We start from the raw sequence: 20663 nt of genomic DNA, 5'->3' as shown, positions 1-20663 counted from the left end.
TGATTCAAATTCTTCTTCAGAGTGCCACATTTCCCATCACGCCACTCTTTATGACTTTGTTTACACCTTAACTTTGAACTTTTGTGAAATTTTGAAAGATAGGTGGAATTCCCCTTTAATAAAGGTCACTTGGGAACAGAGATCATCTGAAGAAACCTGCAGTACCACCACAATACATAAACTTCAGCCTGATGTAATACAAGCCCGAGCTGTCATTACATACGTAATAGGAGGTTAACGACAGAGCGAGAGTTTAAGAGCAGGGTGTAAAGTTTAGTGCGCCACCTAAACATTATACAATGTCTAGAACCTGTATGACACACAGTGTAAAGTCATCTAGTGTGTGATTAGGCACATCTGTTAACACCCCCACAGACTGGCACAGTCTGGGTTTATAATCACTGTCAGTGGCATATTAAATTCAGATTATAACGAGTGGTTATTTTTTCCCATTACTCCATCATAGTTACATCATAGGAGCCACTTTAAGCCTATTATCTGAGGGTGTGCATCTGTGGAGGAGGCTTTGTATTTTTTTGTTTGTTTGTCCTCATAGGAGAAGTCGAACCTATTTAGCTTCATTATCTGAGTCTGATAAAAGATTCTCCCAAGGATTTCAGCAGATTTAGAGCAGATTTTACCAGAAGCTTATGCAAGGAGAGTGGAGGAGTCCTGCGTTTTTTCTGTTTTAAGATGTAATCCTTGAAAATAAAGCATACAAATTGGTAATAGCTTAAATCATAATGACCACTAACAAATTAAAGAGACTTAAAAAAAAAAAGACTCTTTTACACATTTTTTTTCCCGTTTACATCAGACTTAATTTGTTTTAGCTTAAACAAATAAATAACCTAGCTGCCTTAAAATGAGTTTGACACACCTCTGCTGGTAAGTTTATAATAATAATAATAATAATAATAATAACAACAATAATAGTAGTAGTAGTAGTAGTAGTAAACTGTTACGTTATTATTTGATTAAATCAAAAAGAAATCAAACTTTAAATGCAGCCTTGTTAACCCCCTAAAATCGCAGGCTTGTATTAGTATTATTCAGTAACTACAGAAATTTCAGTGCAAACTGGTTGGGCTGTTCTTACCTTATAAAAGTGTGTAAGAAAACTTAAAACCATTTTTAAGTTCGAACACTAAATCATCCTTCAGAGTGAATGTAAAAAATGGCTCTGTATGTATGTGGTCATTATAGTGATAACATGTGCAGTTGCATAACAAACACTATTCATGAGAAAGGCATGACTTGTATGAACTGCACCTAACTGGCCATAAAGCTAAACTCACAGCTGTGCCTATGATTGAATTTCATGCTGGTAGTGATGTTTGGCACAAGGTTCTCATGCACGTTTTACAGGTGAAACTTCAATGTTTATTTTTGTGCTTTTGTGCACGAGTTATTCAAGTTCTGTCACATTCTATGCCATTGACCTATTCATGCTCCGCCCACAAGTCCTTTGAGTGGCTTCTGCGAAGCTGAGTATGAAATTTTGTCTTGTGAAGGTGGAAATCAAAGTTTGGGGTGATGGCTCACTCATCAACACTGTATCACAAACGGCAAGCCTGTTGTTAGCTCTGCGAATGCAACTGAAGTCAGCATGGCTGAAAAGTCATGTGCATCACATGTGTAGAGAACATATTGCATGCAGTAAAAAGAAAAAGTTCTGTTAGCTAATGGTAGTATTTGTGTTATCGATTGTACTCTGAATGATAAAAGAGTGCAGGCTAAAGGAATTTGGGGGTGGGTTTTAGAGGGGACATACCCCTCTTTGTATTAGATTCGCCAACCACATGTAATGAAACTAAGGTTGAGCGAGCAAAAAGATGGATACAATGTGATGAATATAGTTTGGAGATTAGCTGTCTAATGTGAAGTTTCTGTTTACTCAGCTTGACTGGTTTGTGCTAATCAAGAATAGTCTGGAAATGACAATGAATTTTCCATTAAGCTTTTACATGCATACAAAATCAATGTCATTTGAAATTATTACACTTTAAATGTTAACATTCTGTAAACAGTTTCTCGTGACAGCTGTACATGCCAGTGTACAGTTTCAAATGCCAGCATCCTGTAAAACCTGTCCAACTTGACTTCAGTTGCACAACAAAAGAGCACATTTGGAGGCAGAGGTTAGATTCAAGGCACTGCACAAAAGCTTATGACTGCTTGAGGACCCACCTGCAGTGGCTTGTTATTGATTCTCTCAAGCACAGCCTGCACACTCAGTGATACTGTTGCAAACTGTCATATCTTTATGTATTGTTTCATTTTATGGACATTTTCTGTGAGGTTTTCATTGTTATTGTTGTAAATAGTAATGTTGTCAGTCCCTCAGACCATCATAGTTTATATCTTAAAATATTTAGGAGTGTCACTTGTGCATATATAAACAAATTTATTTTCATGGAGGTAATGCAGGGAATGTCTTATAAGGCTTTATAAATGTATTGTAACTTTTTTCTCTATCTATTATAAACTCCACTAAGCATTTTGTATGTTGTCATGTAAAACCATTGATTGGTTTGTATTTGTTGTTGGAATTCTGAATAAACAGTTTTGCTTCTGGAACAGTACAAATGAAAATCTGTGTTAATTTACTGTATATTCAAAGATGAGATTTAATATTTATTCCAAGAACCACCTATTTTGACCAGAATGGTACATTTGACTGACATGGAAAAACAATCATCTTCAAAAACAATCTTGCTGTTGACACCCATGTAGAATGTGACTTGGCACTGTGATGTTGAAATAAGCAAGAGTGCAGCACATTGTTGACGTTTAGACATTGAAAGCAGCACTAATATGCCCTCATACCATGAGAGACTCTGGATTTTTAACTTTACACTGGTAACAATCTGGAAGGTCTTTTTTTTTCTTCAGCCCAGGAAACACAACATCTGATATTTCCATAAGCAACCGGAAAGGTAAAACAATGACACATTTCCTCTGCACATCAATCCGTTTCAGATTAGCTTGAGCTCAGAGAAGATGGCAATGTTCCTGTAAATCACTGACATATGGCTTCCCCTGTGCTTAGTACAGTCTCAAGGAATGGTGTTTATTGACAACAGTTTGTCAAAGCTTTCCCAAACCCATGTGGGGATCAACACAGCAGCATATCAGTTTTTAATCATGGCACATCAAAAGAGATTACCGCACCACTGATAAGTGTATAAAAACATGGAACTCTGTACATTGTATTCACATTTGGGTCGAGAGCCTGATGCCCAGGGTGAATGAAAATTGCCTGTAATAACAGTTGAAGACTTTTTTCTCCAACTGAACCCAGCGTCTGAAGTCTTTAAAAAACTTGATAGAATACCTGCTAGACATATGTGTTAATGTAATTCATTTAACAAATAGACTGGTGTTGGTGATTGGTGTCACTTTATGCCACAACAAAACTCAGGGAAATCAACCAACGTTTCAATGTTTATATGCCCGTGAGTAATCATTAAATATTAACATTGAGTAAACATTAAACATCTTGTCTCTGTACTGTTTCTGTTTCATTTGCATTAAATGTACTGTCCCAACATTTCTGATGTTGACATTTGTACTGAATCAACCAATAAACAACCTTCACGAAATGAAGAGCAAAACAATGTTGTTTTGAAAAACAACTCTTATGAAACGTTCATGTTATGAAAACAACTAAAACAATGAAGTCTATGTATAGTATGTAGGCTAAGCAAGACGGCTTGTTTATCGATGTGGCCAATTTGCTTTAAAATTAAATTTCACACTCTCTCCACGCAGAGATGATTTATGTTTTGAAGAGAAAACAAAGCATAACCATGCACTGAAATGAAATGCTCTGCTAATGTGTTCTCTTGCATCTGCTTTTTCAGATGTGGTATAGAGTTTAAATGAGGTTGCTGACCTTCAGTGAAAAAACACAGGCAAACTGACCCTAACTGACACAAACTGACCCTGCCTGCACTGCTGCAGCTCGTCTACATGCCCCTTTATAGCCTCCATTGGCTTTTTCTGTTCCCCTTCACCAGGACAATGTTACTGAAACAGGCCACAATGTGCAACATACAGTATTTAACAGAAGCTACAATAGCTCCTCTCAGAGTGAACATGCGTGTGTGTGTGTGTGTGTGTGTGTGTGTGTGTGTGTGTGTGTGTGTGTGTGTGTGTGTGTGTGTGTGTGCGTGTGTGTGTGTGTGTGTGTGTTATAGAAGAAAGACACAGGAAAATTAAGTGGGCTGACTGAAAGAGGATACTGAACCCTCATTAATATGTATTTATTTTAATAGTTATTATAACAGTGAGAACTCTTGACCTGTAGATGAGCAGCAGCAGTTAAAAGCGAATCTACTAATTGAGAGAGAGAGAGAGAGAGAGAGAGAGAGAGAATCAGAAAGACAGAGATAAACAGAGTGGAGGAGAGAGACTGACAGCAGAGAGAAAGCGAGAGAGTGGGATAGAGAGACAGAGAAAGACAGACAGAATCTCTTTGACAGAGAGAGAGAGAGAGAGAGAGAGAGAGGAGGGGAGCGAGAAAGGGGAGGGGCTGTATCAGTGTTTCCTCCAGCAGCTCTCATTTCATTCTCCACCTACAGGCAGCTAAGCAGCATCTGTGTGCGCGAGCGGAGCTGAGCTGAGCTGGGGTGAAGGCAGCGCGCGAGACTCACACGCACAATTGCACGCGCTACTGTTGAAGAGGAGCCGGGAGCGCTGACCGCTCGGACTGAGGTGAGTCCAGTGACTGCGGTCCCTCCATTCTCTCTTTCTGCTCCGTCTCTCCTGCTGCTTCATTCAGATCACCAAAACTTACTCAGGGTGCACTCACCGCTGGGCGCACGCGCCTGCGCTCAAACCCCCCCGTTAATAATTCTCTCGCGAGAGATTAATGACACACGGCAACCGTGTCACTCACTGCCTCAGAGCTGCAGTCTCTTAACTTTGGGCTAAAATTAAGTTGACTGGCAACCTTGGCCACATTGCTCCCTCCCTCTCTCTCCCTCTCTCTCTCTCCCCCTTTCTCTCTCTCTCTCTCTCTCTCTCTCTCCCCCTTTCTTTCTCTCTCTCTCTCCCCCTTTCTCTCTCTCTCTCTCTCTGCCTTCGTTGCTCTATTTTTACTGCAGTGCCGTGTGTCCAGCGTGTGTCCGTGCATTCATTCAGATGGCTGTTTTTGCTGGCCACCAGCAGGCTGCTGTTGGTCAGTACAATAAACCCAATGAGACACTGGCGCTAGCGCGAGTGTAAGCGTGTGTTTTTAGTGCTTGGTGGGGACCTGTTGTCCACCCAGGGGAAAACGGCAATTTAGGGTCATGTGGCTGGTCCAATGTGTTTCATTTTACGAAAGAAAAGCAGCTTTTATTATGACAAAGAAAAAGAGCAGAACGATTTTCATTTGCTTGCTGAAGTTAGGATGAATGTAATGTGTTTACCAGTATAAATGCATGTCAGTGGAAATGGCCCACAAAGATAGCAATACAAAGTGGTGTGTGCATGCGCGTGCCTGTGTTTCTCTGCGCGTGTGCTCCGTGACGTCAGCGCCCGCAACTGAAAACACTGTGCCGGTGCAGCGCGCGAACGGCGTTTTGTCTTTTTATTTCGCTTTGATTTGATTCTTCTTTCTCTGCCCTCGTCATGCACGTGCTAGTCGCCTGTGTGCTGGTGGCCGCCGTCTCGTGCTGGTTGAGCGGCACCGCGCTCGCGCTACTCCGCCTGTTCTTGCCGGACGCGCTGCTGGCTGCCCACATGCCGGAAGAAGCGGAGGGGAGCCGGCGAAGCCCGCAGGGCGTCCCGTACCGAGACCTGCAGCACATCGTCAACGCCGACGGACTGCACCTGTTCTGCCGCTACTGGGAGCCGGACGGCCCGCCCAGGTAAGAGGAGGGAGAGATAAACTGGGTTACCGTGATGCGTTAGCTGTGTTTACGTCTTGCAGCTGCAGCGTGCGCTCCAGTTACCATGCAGGCGTGCACTGACTACTAGCCCCACTAGACTGACTAGCTTAGCCAGTTTGACATTCTGAATAGCTGTGAACTTGCCTAAGGCAGAGCCTCAGGAGACAGTGACCTGCACACATCATAGTGCATCTGTCACTGATAGTGTTAAGCTGTAGATAGCATTTCATTGGGATGCTCACGTTAGCTTTTCTACTTAATGCAACAGTAAAGGATGAATTTAGGGCTGGGCAATATGACAATATTTATCATTATCGTGATGCAGTCCCTCAAAATGCTTTCTGAGCATATGGTGGATACACTTAAACAACACTTCCCAACTGCATATTTGATTATGAAGAAAGCATAGTTCATAATTTTTGACAGTTTTTTAAATAAATATTTTCAAAAGCGTATCATGAGAACTTTGTGACATATCGTGATATTACATTTTTGCCATATTGCCCACTTCTAGCTGAAAAAAGAACAAATCTGAAAAAAATTCACACGTTTGTAGTGTAATTTCCATAGAGAGCACTGCCAATAAAATGGGCAGTCATTCTGGAGTGGTCAAACATTAAAGGTAGGGGTGGGCAATACCTCTATTTTTCTTTTCGATCTAAAAAGTAATACTAAGGCTAATATCCCAGTGACAATACTGATACTACTGCTTTTAAAAGGGGGGAGTTTTTTTCTGATGTCTACTGTGAAAATCAGAATATATAAAGGAAACACCTAGTATCAATACTGTCATGTAAGGCTCGTTTCTCAAAAATAAACATCAGGATCGAAACATCATTATTCAGTATTTCAGAATCGATCTCAAGACCCCCAGTCAGAGCAATACATATTCCAAATTAATATTTTCAGGATGATATGCATCACAACATTTAGATTTGTCTGGGGTTTGGAAAAGAGAATCAGTAGTGCATTAAAATTTTTCAGAATACTTAAAAAAAATTATGAATAGAGTGAATAGAGTGCACTGCGCTAAATCCAATTACCCAGGCCTAATTATGCTGTCATTGAAATGCATCATGCAGTTAATCAGTGCTATTTTAATACTAACAGCATCTACAAAATGATCTATGAAGATAGTGATAAATATCAGTATATTGCTCACTCCTAAGCCTAAGGTCCCTGTGACCAATGCCAACTGTCAGCTAGGTGGATATAAAGCCCCCCAGCATTGGGCTCTAGAGCAGTGTAACTGCGCTTTCTGGAGTAATGGCACACCATACAATACCTTTGAGATGAACTGGAGTGGCATTTGTGATCCAGAACTAATCATCCAGCCTCAGTACCTGACCCCATCTAATGTAAAGTCTTCCCAGAAGAACAGAGTAAAGGAGTCACAAATTCCCTATTAACCCCTTAAAATCCCAGGCTTATGTTGTCTTATGGCTTATTATTCAGTAATTACACTGACCACAATGCAAACTAGCTGAGCTAGAAGTGTGTAGTAAAGCTGGCCAATTTAGGTCCTTAATTTTAGAAGAAAAGTTGAATGAGCAGCTGCCTTCAAACTCTACCAGCCCTTGTTACTACCAGTATGATCACCCAAAAAGAGGTGTAATAGCCAATAGTGGAGTTAAAAGAAACCTGTGCCCATACCATGACATAAATTTTAGCTACATCTTGGTGGCATAACCATGTTTAAAAGTAGAAATAGAATTTGCAAAATGCATGAATTGCCCTTTTCATATTGTAATGATCCACTATGGAGTTTTTCATGTTGCATATTGTAAATAATGATGATTTTAGCACTTAATGCTGAGGTGTATGTAGTGTTGACCCTTCTGTGAGTGAATGTGTTGTTTTCTGAGGTGAGTCTGAGGTGAAAAGCCCCTTTTCAGAGCAATACACTCTTTTCTCACACATGCTGTGATACCACAAACCATGAGATGCATCCACATGCAGACCCACCCACTCTCTCTCTCTCTGTCTCTCTCTCTCTTTCTCTCTCCTTCTCACTCACACACACACACACACACACACACACACACACACACACACACACACACACACACTTGACTTGGACGCATTCGTAAACATTCTAGAAGTTTTGAGTGATTAAAGCTGCCCACTGCTGTACTATACTGTCTGTGTGTGTTTGTGCAGGAGAGCGAGAGAGTGAGAGAGAGAGAGAGAAAGAGAGAGAGAGAGAGTGAGAGTGAGAGAGACAGAGAGAGAGAGCAGGTAAGATTGTGAGGGATTAGGATTAACCCTCAGCAGTTCTCTAAATAGGTGTATGAGTGGGAGTGAGTGCATGTGTCCTGAGTGTTTTTAACTGTAACAGTTTGTCTTTGTCATCTGTTGTTTTAGTTCCTCTTTAGGCCTCTTAGTGTTTTAGTCACATGCTTACATCACACACCGTCACTCACATCATACACTTACCAGCTTCTCCATAGTGTGGTGTCTAGTTAGTTCAGAATTAGTCATTCCTGAGCCTGAGTTTGAGTGGGAGTGTGTGACCCTGTTAACACTAGTGATGCACTGGATTGGTATCAGCACTCATACTGACCTTGTTTAATGTAAATGAGCCACTATCGATGCTGTTACATAAACATAGTTACTCTACAGTGTGAGTGTTTTTGTCTAGAGCAATATAAAATTATCAGTTTTTCTCACAAATTCTCGGAAATTCTCCAAAAAAAACCCCCACAATTCTTGTGTATTTTTCATCAGTGGTGTCTAGGCCCATGCTTGGTAAGTGTTAGGGCGTTCTCACACTAGATTTTTTCCACACCCAGGACTGCTTGTTCTGAGTTTGGTATATTTGGTCACGTGTAAAAGCTGTTTTCAAGGTCGAGAGCAGTCCAGAAAACTGATCTCTTGTCCTCCTGAAATTGGTGGTCTGGGGTTCCACTCCACACGTGGAAGGTGTCTGCTCCTGATGCTGTGTGTGGAGTTGTGTGATTGGTAAATTTTGTTATGTGGCTGTTATGTCGACTTGTTGCATCACTTCCCTTTGCAAGTTTCATGATGGGAAAAGGATTGTTGTGAAGCAAAGAAGGCATCAAGCATGTATGGCCACAATTCATAAAATAGCCTGCATGGCTAAAAATGTTTTCATCTTTTTCATACGCGAACGGCTTCTTGTTTGCAGGTGCTCCTGCACACCGAAATGCCATGTATCCAAAAAAGCGCTGTTCTTTGCTGCTTGAGTGTTTGTATCCAAGGAAAACAACAAAAAGCAGCAAACAGATGATGCTAATGCCTACCATTTAGCACATTTCTGTGAAGAAAAGTGAAAAATGGAATTGCGCAACTGATCCATGGTTCAGAGGGAATTCTTGTGTGAGAAAACAAACTAGCAATAATAAGCTCTCCCCCAAATAAGCCCAAAATCAGTCCTGGGTTTGGGCTCAACTAGTCTATTCAGGACAAGTGCAAAAACACCTTTATTTAAGTTTTTACCGTGGTAACAGCCCCAAAGTCACGTTAAAAATTTAATTACTGGAACTTTGTAATTTGCACAAACCAAATCCAGACAGCAGTTTTTCATCACAAACCATGACTGACCTTTGAAACATTGAGTCATGTGATGTCCTACACTAAAACCACATTAATTCTACCTACATAGATAAGATTGCTCTACAAACCTAGCTGCAGTTGAACACACTCAGTGTTTCAGGCAGATATCACACCTGTGCAGAAAGCCGCCTCTGTAGTGCAGTTCACATTTTAATACATCCTCACAGCACCACATCAGTTTCAGACTGAAAAGCATCTTTGGTCTCAGAAATACCACAAGTAAAAACACGTCTCAGCTCTCATTCATGAGAGGCTACAGTCGCAGAGGAGTTGGAACATGCAGCCTCTGATGCTCTCACTTTAGGTCAGCAATGTGAATGGAAATGACAATGTTCATGTTCAGTTTATGTGAACCCAGTGCTCACACAGTGAAAACAGTTTATTGAAGATTATTGAAACATAAAGAATTGAGCCTTAGGTTTTATTAATGGAACTAAATGCTCTGCTTACAGCTAATAATTATAAACAATCACATTACAGGCAAGCTAATAGTGAAAGGACATGCTTCTTTGCAAACATGAAATGCGCTGTGTTTGTCTACAAAGCGCTGCAGTCTGTCAAAATAAAAGCCCCAGAGGGAATTTTTATTGCTTAGGTGTTGCTCTTAGATGGGTCAGGAGGCTTACTGAGGGTTCTCCTAAAACTTTAGTAGTAGCCAAAATAAAATAGATAAAATGAGATACAGGGAGATAAAAGAGAGATTAGACTAGTTTCAGAGTAAATCTGGTTTAAATGCAACTACTGCATTTACTGCATTTACTTCTGAATTTCTATGTGGGTAATCTCTATCTGTATATAATCCTCATACTCAGGATGCATGAAATAACCAGGGTCTTTGTGACTTTGTGTATGTATGATGATGTAAAGTTGCCAGTAGATTTTAAAGATATTATAAGTGTGTTACATTGTGGTTTTGAGTATTTGTAAGTTTGTTTGGGTGTATTTTGGGGGCTGTGCTTGCAGTAACCCCTTATTGCTGTTTCCGCGGCAACTATTCAGCCTCTTGTCACAGTGGCATGGCCCCAGGAGACAAGCCGTTACCATAGCAACCACTTCACCTCCTGTGTGTCAAATTAATTCGATTACTTATTCAAACAGCTACAGGTCAGTGACTTATTCAAACAGCTACAAGTCAGTGACTTATTCAGACAGCTACAAGTCAGTGACTTATTCAGACAGCTACAGGTCAGTTTCACCCACAGAGCACACAAAGCATGCATGCACATATGTGTATGTTTATGTATGTGTACGTCTGAATGTGTTAACAAAACATTAAGCCATGTAAGCGTGGTTTGTATTGGCTTCATGCCTTATGTTCAGCAACAGAAAAACTTCAGTCTGGCGCTGAATGATACTGATAAAACTCAGTATCACAGGATCACATGTATCACAGTATCAGGTAAAAGAATGTCTTACAGTCCTGACGCAGCTTGTTTTGGTTGTTTTGTTCTGTTCTGCTTCAGTTCAAATGAGATTAGAAGGAGACAGACACACTATCATAATTGTTACCCTGACAAAAAACATTATTTTTTTATTTTTATGAATTTAAACAGACCTTTCAAAACAATCTGTCATACACTGAGATTTACTCTCAGGGCCTAAAGAAAACGCTGCTTGGAAAGAAGAACACCATTATTTAGATCTTGGATATGAAGCTCTTTGTCTGTCAAATACAGTATATAATTAAAATATTCCTAAACCGGAAAAGCAGTATCATAAGAATATTTTAATTTACATGTACAGTGTGTAACGATTGCCACATTTATTGTACTACTGCGCATGCGCGAGGGAGTTGTAGCCCCTCCGTGCAAGATGGTGAGCTGCTGTAGCACAGCCTCCGGTCTGCTTGTAGCTATCTTCTGAGATATCTGGACAGTGATGGTGAGATAATCACCCCGCATGGAGTGTATTCCGGTCTGTGTGCCTCCAAAGAAGCCAGGAATCCTTGCTATCTCTTCTACCACTAACCCCCCCCCCCCCTTTTTTTTTTCACCATTACAAGTGGTACTTGAAAGTTTGTGAACTCTTTAGAATTTTCTATATTTCTGTATAAATTGGAGCTAAAACTTTTAAGTCTTAATAGTAGATAAAGGGACCCAAATTAAATGAAAATATTAGACTTGTTCATTTATTTATTGACAAAAATTGTCCAATATTACATATCTGTGAGTAGCAAAAAGTAATAATAAACTTAAAGGGGCCTATTATGCAGATTTTCAATGTTCAGAATTTTATTTTTGGGGTCTACCAAGATCCTGTCCGGGGTGTATCCTGCCTTCCGCCCGAAGACTGCTGGGATAGGCTCCAGCTCCCCCCCGCGACCCTGACGGAGAAGCGGCTTAGAAAATGGATGGATGGTTGGATGGATGGGTCATCCAAGATAGCTTTATTTGCATCAGTGTTCCAACAATAAAGTATTTTTCTAATACTGTGAATCTCCATTCACAGTATTCTCTATCCCCCTGATGAGTCCCGTGTGCTCTGATTGGTCAGCTTCCACACTCTGTTCTCATCCACCACCGCTTTTCCGGAAAACCCTCAAAACTGGAGAAGCATATTAGGTCCTCTTTAATATCCAAAATGCTTCATTTAAAAAAGCAGAGACTCTGCAAATTTCTGACAAATCTTGTGGCTCAAATATATATTCTTATTATTTTTGTGTCAAAAACAGCTATAAAAAGATGATTACAGTTTATTATTTACAAACCAGAATTCCCAAAACAGGAGCATGTTTATTGCTGTGTTACATAACTATTGCTTTTAATAACACTTTATAATAGTTATGAAGATAGCCATTAATACAGATTTGAAAGCAGAATTTTTTGTCTGTATGGGGCCGTCGTTGTCATATTCTGCACTTCATGCACCACATATTTTCACTTGAGGAGAGGTCTGGACTGCAGACAGACTAACATCCATCCTGTAATGTGTAATTGTTGCTTGGTGTTAAAGTTAGCATGGATGTACCTGAAAAAGATGTCGTTTAGAAGGCTAGATATGTTCCTTTAAACATGGATGTCTCTTTCATCGTTAATGGCTCCTTAACAGGTGTTATCCATGCCATGGGAGGTAATACACCCCCACACCAGGACAGATGCTGGCTTGTGAACATTTTTTCTTTGATCTGGAGAACACAATGTCCATTATTTCCATAAACAACCTGAAAGTTTGGCTCATCATTATAATACACATTTCCACAGTTCATTTCATCAAGCCCAGAGGGGTTGGCAGCAGTGTTGGACCTTTTTGACATATGACTTCTATGGTTTGTCAAAGTATTCCAGAGCCCAGTGTTAAAAGACAGCTTGTTGGCTTTTAATGCAGTGCTGTCTGGAGGACTTTTGTGGTTTTCAGCCTTGTTGATATAATAAAGATGATTTTTTGGCAAAGTGACGGGCCTTGAACATCCTTGAGCATGAAGGACGAGGTCTTTTTTCTGGTTGCTCCTTTTATATCCAAGCATGATTGCTCCAGGGTCGCTATTGGATTGGTGCTACATAGTGGTAATTTGGTGACTTAAAAGCAAAGGTTTTTGCTTTAAACAATTATCATATTTTCATTGTTATGCAGCAAAAGTTCATGAAACAACCACAGTATATTCTGATGGGCGACCGAAGAGTCTTTTTCTTATTCAGCAGTAACTTTGTTCCTTAGCAACAGTGCCATCCTCTAAAGGAAATTAATTTCTTTGCAGAGTACCTGATTATGTTGATTATATTTAATAATAACTTCAATGATTTTCTGAAAAATTGTGTATCTTTACCATATTTTATGTTGGCTGCCAAATTATAAAATCAGTAAACTTTTTACTTCTATGCTTTTATGACTTTTATTGATATGTGATTACAAACTTTTTAACAGTAACCTTTATAATAACCAACAGATCAGTTCTACTGCTGCAGACCATTGGTATACTCTTAAAAATGATGGTTCTTCAAGGGTTCTTTAGTAAAGAAAATTGTTCTGTTTAGAACTCTAGGAACTTTTTGCATGACAAAAGGATTCTTTGCATTATTAAATCGTTCTTCTTCAAATTGATGGATAATGTGCTGTAGATTATTCTGTATAGAACAATTTTGCAACCCTTTTTGGTGCTATATGGAACCCTTTTCAAAAAAGGTTCTATAAAGAACCATCTGAAGCACAGTCTAAATCAATCTGAACAATGCTTTCATGATGCAAAGAACCATTTAGCCATGCAAAGGGTTCTTTGAATGTTCAGAACTGTTTTCTTTACTAATAAATCCTTAAAGGATCATCTTTATTAAGAGTGTGAAGTTTACAGCATGTGTATTAATACATAGCTGTCTCATACACACACACACACACACACACACACAGAAGATTGATACATAGAGGACACATCAACATTAATTCACACAGAAACATGCACATACACACACAAGTTGATCTTTCATACCTGAAGCCAACAGATCTAAACTCTCTTAACTTCAAAAACATTAAGTAAGATGAATGAACAATGCACATTCACTCACAAACGTGTGTATAAAGTTACATATTCCATTTTGTCATTAAATCCTGACTATGCCTTTGGAAAAACAAGGTCTTTATACATTTAAATGGTGTTCCTATGGCCACATTAGACTGCAATCACAGTCCACATTTGTTCAGAACATTTGGCTTAAGCAAAAGGTCAGTGCTCTTAGAGGTCAGGAGTATTAAGTGCCCCTCTCAAAGACAGAATGTGGATTCATTCGTGCTAGGTGCAGTTACTGTGCTGGTCCAGAATCTGGGCCACAAACCATTCTGCTTTACACACCACCATAGTAAATAAAAACATGACATTCCTTATGGGTTTATTAGGACTTAGGATTTATTGAATATGCAGGACCAGATAATTTATATGAAGACATTTTAAATACTTCATTTCAGTATATACAGTACTGTGCAAAAGTCTTAATCAGCCAAGAAAACTATTTTACACTATTAAATTCAATGGTACGCTTGTAAAAACACTGTGCCACATTATAATAAATACAAATAAACATAAATACAGTAAAACATGACAGGATTTGGGTTTGATTTCAGTTCAGATTTCATCTTGGTTGAAGGTATACAGGTTTGGTTCCTGACCTCTTGCTGCACTCTAGTCATTGTATAGATTTGTTAAGATAAACTGGCAGCACCTGATTTAATTTAATGGAGGTTTGGTTAGCCCAAGCATGTATTGGAAAATACACTACATGGACAGAAGGATTGGGACACACATTTTAATAATAGAATCCAGGTGCTTCATTTTGTCCCGTTGCCACAGGTGTATAAAATCAAGCACTGAGCCATGCACAAAGCAAGGTCCATAAAGGCATGGTTGGGTGAGTTTGGTGTTGAAGAACTTGACTGACCTGGACAGAGCCCTGACCTCAACCCCATCAAACACCTTTGGGATGAACTAGAATGGAGAGTGTGAGCCAGGCCCTCTTGTCCAACATCAGTGTTTGATCTCAGAAATTCTGTTGAATGAATGGCCAAAAATTCTCACAGACACCCTACAAAATCTTGTAGAAAGCTTCCCAGAAGAGTGGAAGCTGTTATAGCTGCAAAGAGTAGACCAACTCCATATTAATGCCTATGGATTTAGAATGGGATGCCATAAAAGCTCCTGTAGGTGTAATGTATAGATGACCCAATACTTTTTAATTTTAGTAACTGTAAATACTGGACTTTCTCAAACAGTGATTTGGAAATGGTTAAGATAACACACACAAACAAATTGTAATGTATGATTTTTTTTGTATGTTTGTATTTATTATAATGTGTTTATTGCGCAAATAAATTGTTTTAAATATCTTCTTCTTAGAAGACTTTTACATATAGTGCTGTGCAAAAGTCACAGGCTACCTTGTATTTATTAAATTTCCAGTCAGAACAGCCATAAAATACAATTACCTATTTTTTAGTGTCGGTGTATTCAACAAAAAATGTACTGAAGGTTCAACATCTAAATATAACATCAGCATTTTCAATATTTGGTGTGCTTACACTTTGCCTTTATTACAGTTTCCATTCTTACTTTTCAGTTTTTCAAAGAAATCTGCAGAAATCCACACCTCCAAAGTTCAGTCTTAGAAGTTGGTTGCAGTTTCTTCTCATTAGATCCATGTAATCCCAAACACAGTCAGCAAAGTTGAGGACTGGGCTCTGAAGTGAATGGTTGTTTCTGAGAACATTGTTCTGAGAACAGCAGTAGCTTCATTATGTGATCTGCAAATTTTCTGTCTGTTTCTTTTTCTCAGTAAAGGCTTATCAGTTACACACCTTTTCAGAGCCATAGTGTTGTGTTGTCTTCTCGCAGTGGAATAATGGACAGAAACACCATCAGATCTGAACCAAGAGTGGAGCTTGATTTTCTCCTCCCTCTCAAATATGAAAGCTTTAAGTACAGTTTATCTGGTGGTGACAGTTCTGATTGTCTCCTAGGTCTTGCATGGTTTTTAGGAGTCCCATTTTCTCTGTATCATTTAGTAATTTTTTAAAATCCAATTTTGGAAACATCTGTTTTTTCCCCACTTTCACTGAACCCTTCCTTATACAAGTGGATTATTTTATATATAATCAGCTGAGAAATATCTCTTGCATAACTTTTACTTAATTGCATTAGACTGGGAATTACATAAATGAAGAGTGATCTCTTTGCACAGTACTCTGTGGTGCAGTTCACAAGTGCAATAAAAAGCATTGTCTTTTCCAAACAGCCAAAATCCCTATGATTACTGAGATAGAGTAGTACTTTGCAGGTTATTTAGCCTTATAACATGCATCCAAACACACACACACATGTGTCCACACTCAACACTAAACTGAACGCTTTGAAGATTGTACTACTTTGATCATATCTTGCCTGGCTGCCTTCCTCTGTGCCTTCCATAGACTTTATATTTACCAACGTTACCATCTGAGTGAGTCCCACGCACTCTTAAAAATAAAGGTGCTAGAGAGCATTCTTTGAAGCAATGCCATAAAAGAACCACTTTTGGTTCTTTATGTCAGTGGTTCTCAAACCAGGCCACCCAGATGATCTACATATTTGCTCTTGGCCTAATGTTGTGAGTTGGATCTGATAGCCTCTGCTCTAGAAAATCTTTCCGTGGGTGATTCCTTAAAAAACATTTTTGTAAATTAGATGTGTGATGGTGAAAAACTTTTATAGAATTGAGAAAAAAAGCAAGCAAGCAAAATTTATTTATATAGCGCTTTTTGCAACAGATTTTTTTTACTCACAAAAAAAAACACATTATGTAAATGTTCTGTGCCAATTACAGGTTGTTCCTATACATACAAGTCAAGAGCCATTTTGAAACCTTTATTTTAAAGAGGGCAGATATAATAAACAGCCATATATGTAATGAGCAACTTATTTGTGTCAGTGAAACTGAATATTGTTAATAATATTCAGCTTGTCTAAAAAAGTCTGAGTCACAAGGACACACACACACACAGCCTCTTGACTCTAGTGGTAGAGAATGTGTTCTGTATTTGATTAGCAAAATCCATTTTATCATTACGAGCAGGTGAAATTAGATCACTTGGGAAAATTTGACTAAATGTGTTTCACATGTGCTTTTTACTGGTCTCATGTATTTATGCCTGACTCTTATAAGTATAAGTGGAAAAAGGTTTTTTTGTCCAGAAGATGATGTCACGTGAGGCCAGGCAGGAAGATGTAGGTGAAAGTTTAACCTGGATGAAAAATGACAGTACACTGCTTTACATCTGTAATAATTGACAGATCATTCAATAGATACAGCGGGCAGTGAACCCCTGAAAATACACACACCCTGAGAGAGAGTTCAACTAGTTTTGTGCCATTACTTTGCATTATTGAAGTAGCATCAAAACCTTGTAATTTTTTTTTTATATTTATATTCCCAGGCCAACATTCATTGGCCATACCACCACACCCCTTTTTCCAGGGGACATATTATCATTTTTTTTATTTTTTATTTTTTCACTTCACTATTAATGTCACAACTCATCGTTTATTAATGATCATATAGATATAAGGTGATGTGGCACCACAACCACCCAACACCCCTCCAAACACACCCCGCATCCCCTCACCTACCCCCTTGTAATATGTCACCCACCCCCTTGTAATACCTCACTCAACCTTATAATATTGGCAATTTTAACAATTGACATTTGAAAAAATAAATTGTCCGATATTTGTCAAAATTGTGTAAAAAAGACATTTTGACCACCTTTAATGTTGTGCGTATCTGTCTGATTCATGAAACTTTTATACGATGTGAAAAAACGAGCAGAGATTTGGGCGCGTGAAAACAAGTGCTGGCCTACCAATATGTCATTTGCATATCATTTACATTAAGCTTTTCCTAATTAATGCAGATGTTTTGATAGGGAGCCATTAAAATAACAGCATTCAGTAGCTCATGAGCCAATAGCTGCGATCATAGGCGGAGTTTGAGGTGAAGCAGTGAGGGCACGGCTCCACCTACTGACCAAATTTCATACTGTTAAAATGACAACTGGAAAGAATAAAATGTGAAATAAACAAAAAAGTTTTTAAGACAGTAAATTGTGTAATATTTTCATTGAATATCGTGTTTAAACACTATTATTGAATTGTGCGCTTTTATTTTTTAGTAGGATAAATAGTAATGTAAAACAAAAGTGCTGCATGGGTAGGTGGCAATAGATTGAACTTGGCAGTGTGATGTGAAATGCGAAATTAGTGTCGAAATAGTTCCCAAAGAAAACTTAGCACTATTTTACCATTCTTAGCATTACATATAAAAAACTCACAATACGGTTACATTTTAGACTGTAAATAAAATGACAATAGTTGAGTTGAGTAGAGATTCCTGTCACCATCACTATAAAGAAATCTAAAAATTGATTAGTGTGACTGAGATGGAGCACATCACATGTTTACACTTCAATAACTGAATTTTTGAAAAAAAAAAGGTGACATTTTTCTTTAACATATGTCAAAGTGAAGAACTTGTACCACTATCAGAGTAAAAACAGTGAAGAAATAAGGCTTGTGTGTAATTCACATGGATAATTAAATACAGCGCATAAAATATGCAAGAATCATCATTAAAAACAGAAACACACAGAGCTCTAAGACTGCAGTGATGATGGACGTGGTGATGGTGGTGGGGGGGGGGGGTTGTTTCGGAACAGAAGAAGTCTTCAGTCACTTCTTAATTATCTTGGGAAAGGGAAATGAGGGCAGTGTGCGTGTTTGTGTGTGTTTGACTGAGAGAAAGCTGGAATGTTAATGCAGCTTCATTAGCACTGAACTCTTTCCTACTTTCCCTCATTCACTTGCTCTTTACATTCTTCCTCTGTCTCTATTGCTCTATCTCTCTTCCTCTTTCTTTTTCTGTCTCCCTCCTCTTCTCATCCCCATCCGTAGCTGCAATGAAGAGAGTCTTTGTGAGCCGACTAGAAGTGTGAATAGTTTCTACTGACTGTGCAAGTCTCTGTGTGTGTAGTTTCACCCTCAGGGCTGGCTGTAGACCCCATCTGCAAAGTTTAATGTGTTCTTTATGTCCCTTCAGCCACTGGCTTATCTGAAACAGACTTACATGTCCATACACACACATACACACACACACACACACACACACGTAGACATGTGTCTTAGCTTTAGCTTCAGAACATGCGCAGTAATTTATGTGCAGTGCTATTTCATGATTTATTGTTTAAAAAGGCTGGCAGCTCAATCGCAAATATTACAAATATATGAATGATCCTAAATATCTGTAACTTGATGAACATTTACCAAAATCATATTTGGTTTATTTGTATTTCAAAAGGAGTAAAAGCCTAAAAATCTTCACTGATCAGGACTGTGTGGGCATTTCAGACTGCACAACACATAGCCATGGCTTATGCTTTCTGTGTGTTTACAATCATATATTCACTCTAAAATCGATAATCAAATTTCTGCAGTTATCTGATTATTCAAATTGTCATATAAACAGCATACTCTGATTTCATAGACCAGAGTAAGGTCTAGAAATCTGATTATGAAATCTGTTAAAGAGCTGTATTTTGGCTTAGTGATCAGATTTCTCAGTCCATATATACTTTTACTCTGATTTCTTTCAGGTTTCTCAGTGTGCAGATGTGCAAAACAGACTGCTGTACCAGAAATATGCAAGCAGTGTTGCTATGAAATGGCAGCAAAACATTTTTGGAGAAATGCTGAAACCAACTACATTCTGGACTAAATAAAGGATTTAATATTCTTCATCTTCTAGTGGATGCATGTTCATATTTTCAGTTAAAAGTACTGTGATGTTTTTTTTAAAAAGCTGCAGCGTGTTTGAGTTTTACATTACATTTATGTCACGTCTTCTTCAGGGAATTCATTGGCTGGTTGCAAAGCAGACATATGATTACTGCCTGACTCATGTAGACCTGGGGTTTCTCCATTATCTTACTACATGTAAATGCATTCATTAGATTACTGACAAAATCTGATTTTCTGCAGTTATTGGATTAGTATATGCATGCAAACGCACTCTGGGTAAGATACGTTGGGGGTAAAGTTGCATTCAATTGAGAGGGACTGCAGTAAACACAGTGCTAAGTTAGTGGCCAACGTAAGTAGGCATTTTACCAATCAACCAAACATTAGCATTTCCTACAATATAGCACAGTAGCTATGTGCATATGAAAAGCAACACATCATTCAAGAATTCCACATTTGTTGTCTAAGTTACATTAGCTAATAGACTCTACAGAAAGAATTTACTGCTTGGCAGCCCACGCATCCAGTGGCAGTAGATGGGAACAGCTGAGATGGAGAAGTAACAGAGGGAATAGCAAAAAAGTTGGAGACACATGCATGCACACTTTTAACATAAATTTAGCACGGTTAACACTTGCTCACCAGCAGCCTGTCAGGCACAACTGTAGAGAGTTTGTGTGGGGTGGAGCTGTTATGAAAAATCTGCCCTATTTCTGACTGGCTTGAGGGATCACTTGATGTCAGCCTCCTCAAACTTAAATCCAACTGAGGAGACACTAGAAATAAAAAATCTCTCAGTTCAGATCACCAATATTGTTCTTTATGTGACAGCTTATAGCTAAATTCATTTGAAAGCCCTTTTAAATTTCCACTCATCTGTAATCCCTTGAACCAAGGGCTCATTATTCAGCTATTAATCTTATTATTCATAATCTTATTTATTATAAGTCTGGACCCACAAA

General features: G+C 38.8%; 2 protein-coding genes across 3 annotated transcripts in view; both read left to right on the top strand.

Annotated features, from left to right (window-relative positions):
- slc26a6 (solute carrier family 26 member 6) overlaps positions 1-2585 on the top strand; it is a 22965-nt gene extending 20380 nt beyond the window's left edge. The window contains exon 19 of the mRNA XM_037535747.1: positions 1-2585. This exon is cut by the window's left edge and continues 747 nt beyond it. The gene's annotated coding sequence lies outside the window, so the exon portion shown is untranslated.
- Positions 2586-4560: 1975 nt separating this feature from the next.
- Positions 4561-20663, top strand: part of mgll (monoglyceride lipase) — a 42321-nt gene continuing 26218 nt past the window's right edge. The window contains exons 1-2 of one of the 2 annotated variants that reach the window (XM_017723216.2): positions 4561-4719; positions 5633-5858. In XM_017723216.2, coding sequence (XP_017578705.1) covers positions 5731-5858 — 128 coding nt within the window. In that variant the 5' untranslated portion in view covers positions 4561-4719; positions 5633-5730. Of the gene's footprint in view, positions 4720-5616; positions 5859-20663 lie in introns of those variants that run through there. The other variant, XM_037535827.1, reaches the window with a different exon arrangement.

The sequence above is a fragment of the Pygocentrus nattereri genome, chromosome 28 (assembly GCF_015220715.1).
Source record: "Pygocentrus nattereri isolate fPygNat1 chromosome 28, fPygNat1.pri, whole genome shotgun sequence".
In the NCBI taxonomy this organism is placed as follows: Eukaryota; Metazoa; Chordata; class Actinopteri; order Characiformes; family Serrasalmidae; genus Pygocentrus; species Pygocentrus nattereri.
The sequence above is the reverse complement of the archived record's forward strand: the minus strand, read 5'-3'. Positions and strand labels throughout refer to the sequence as shown.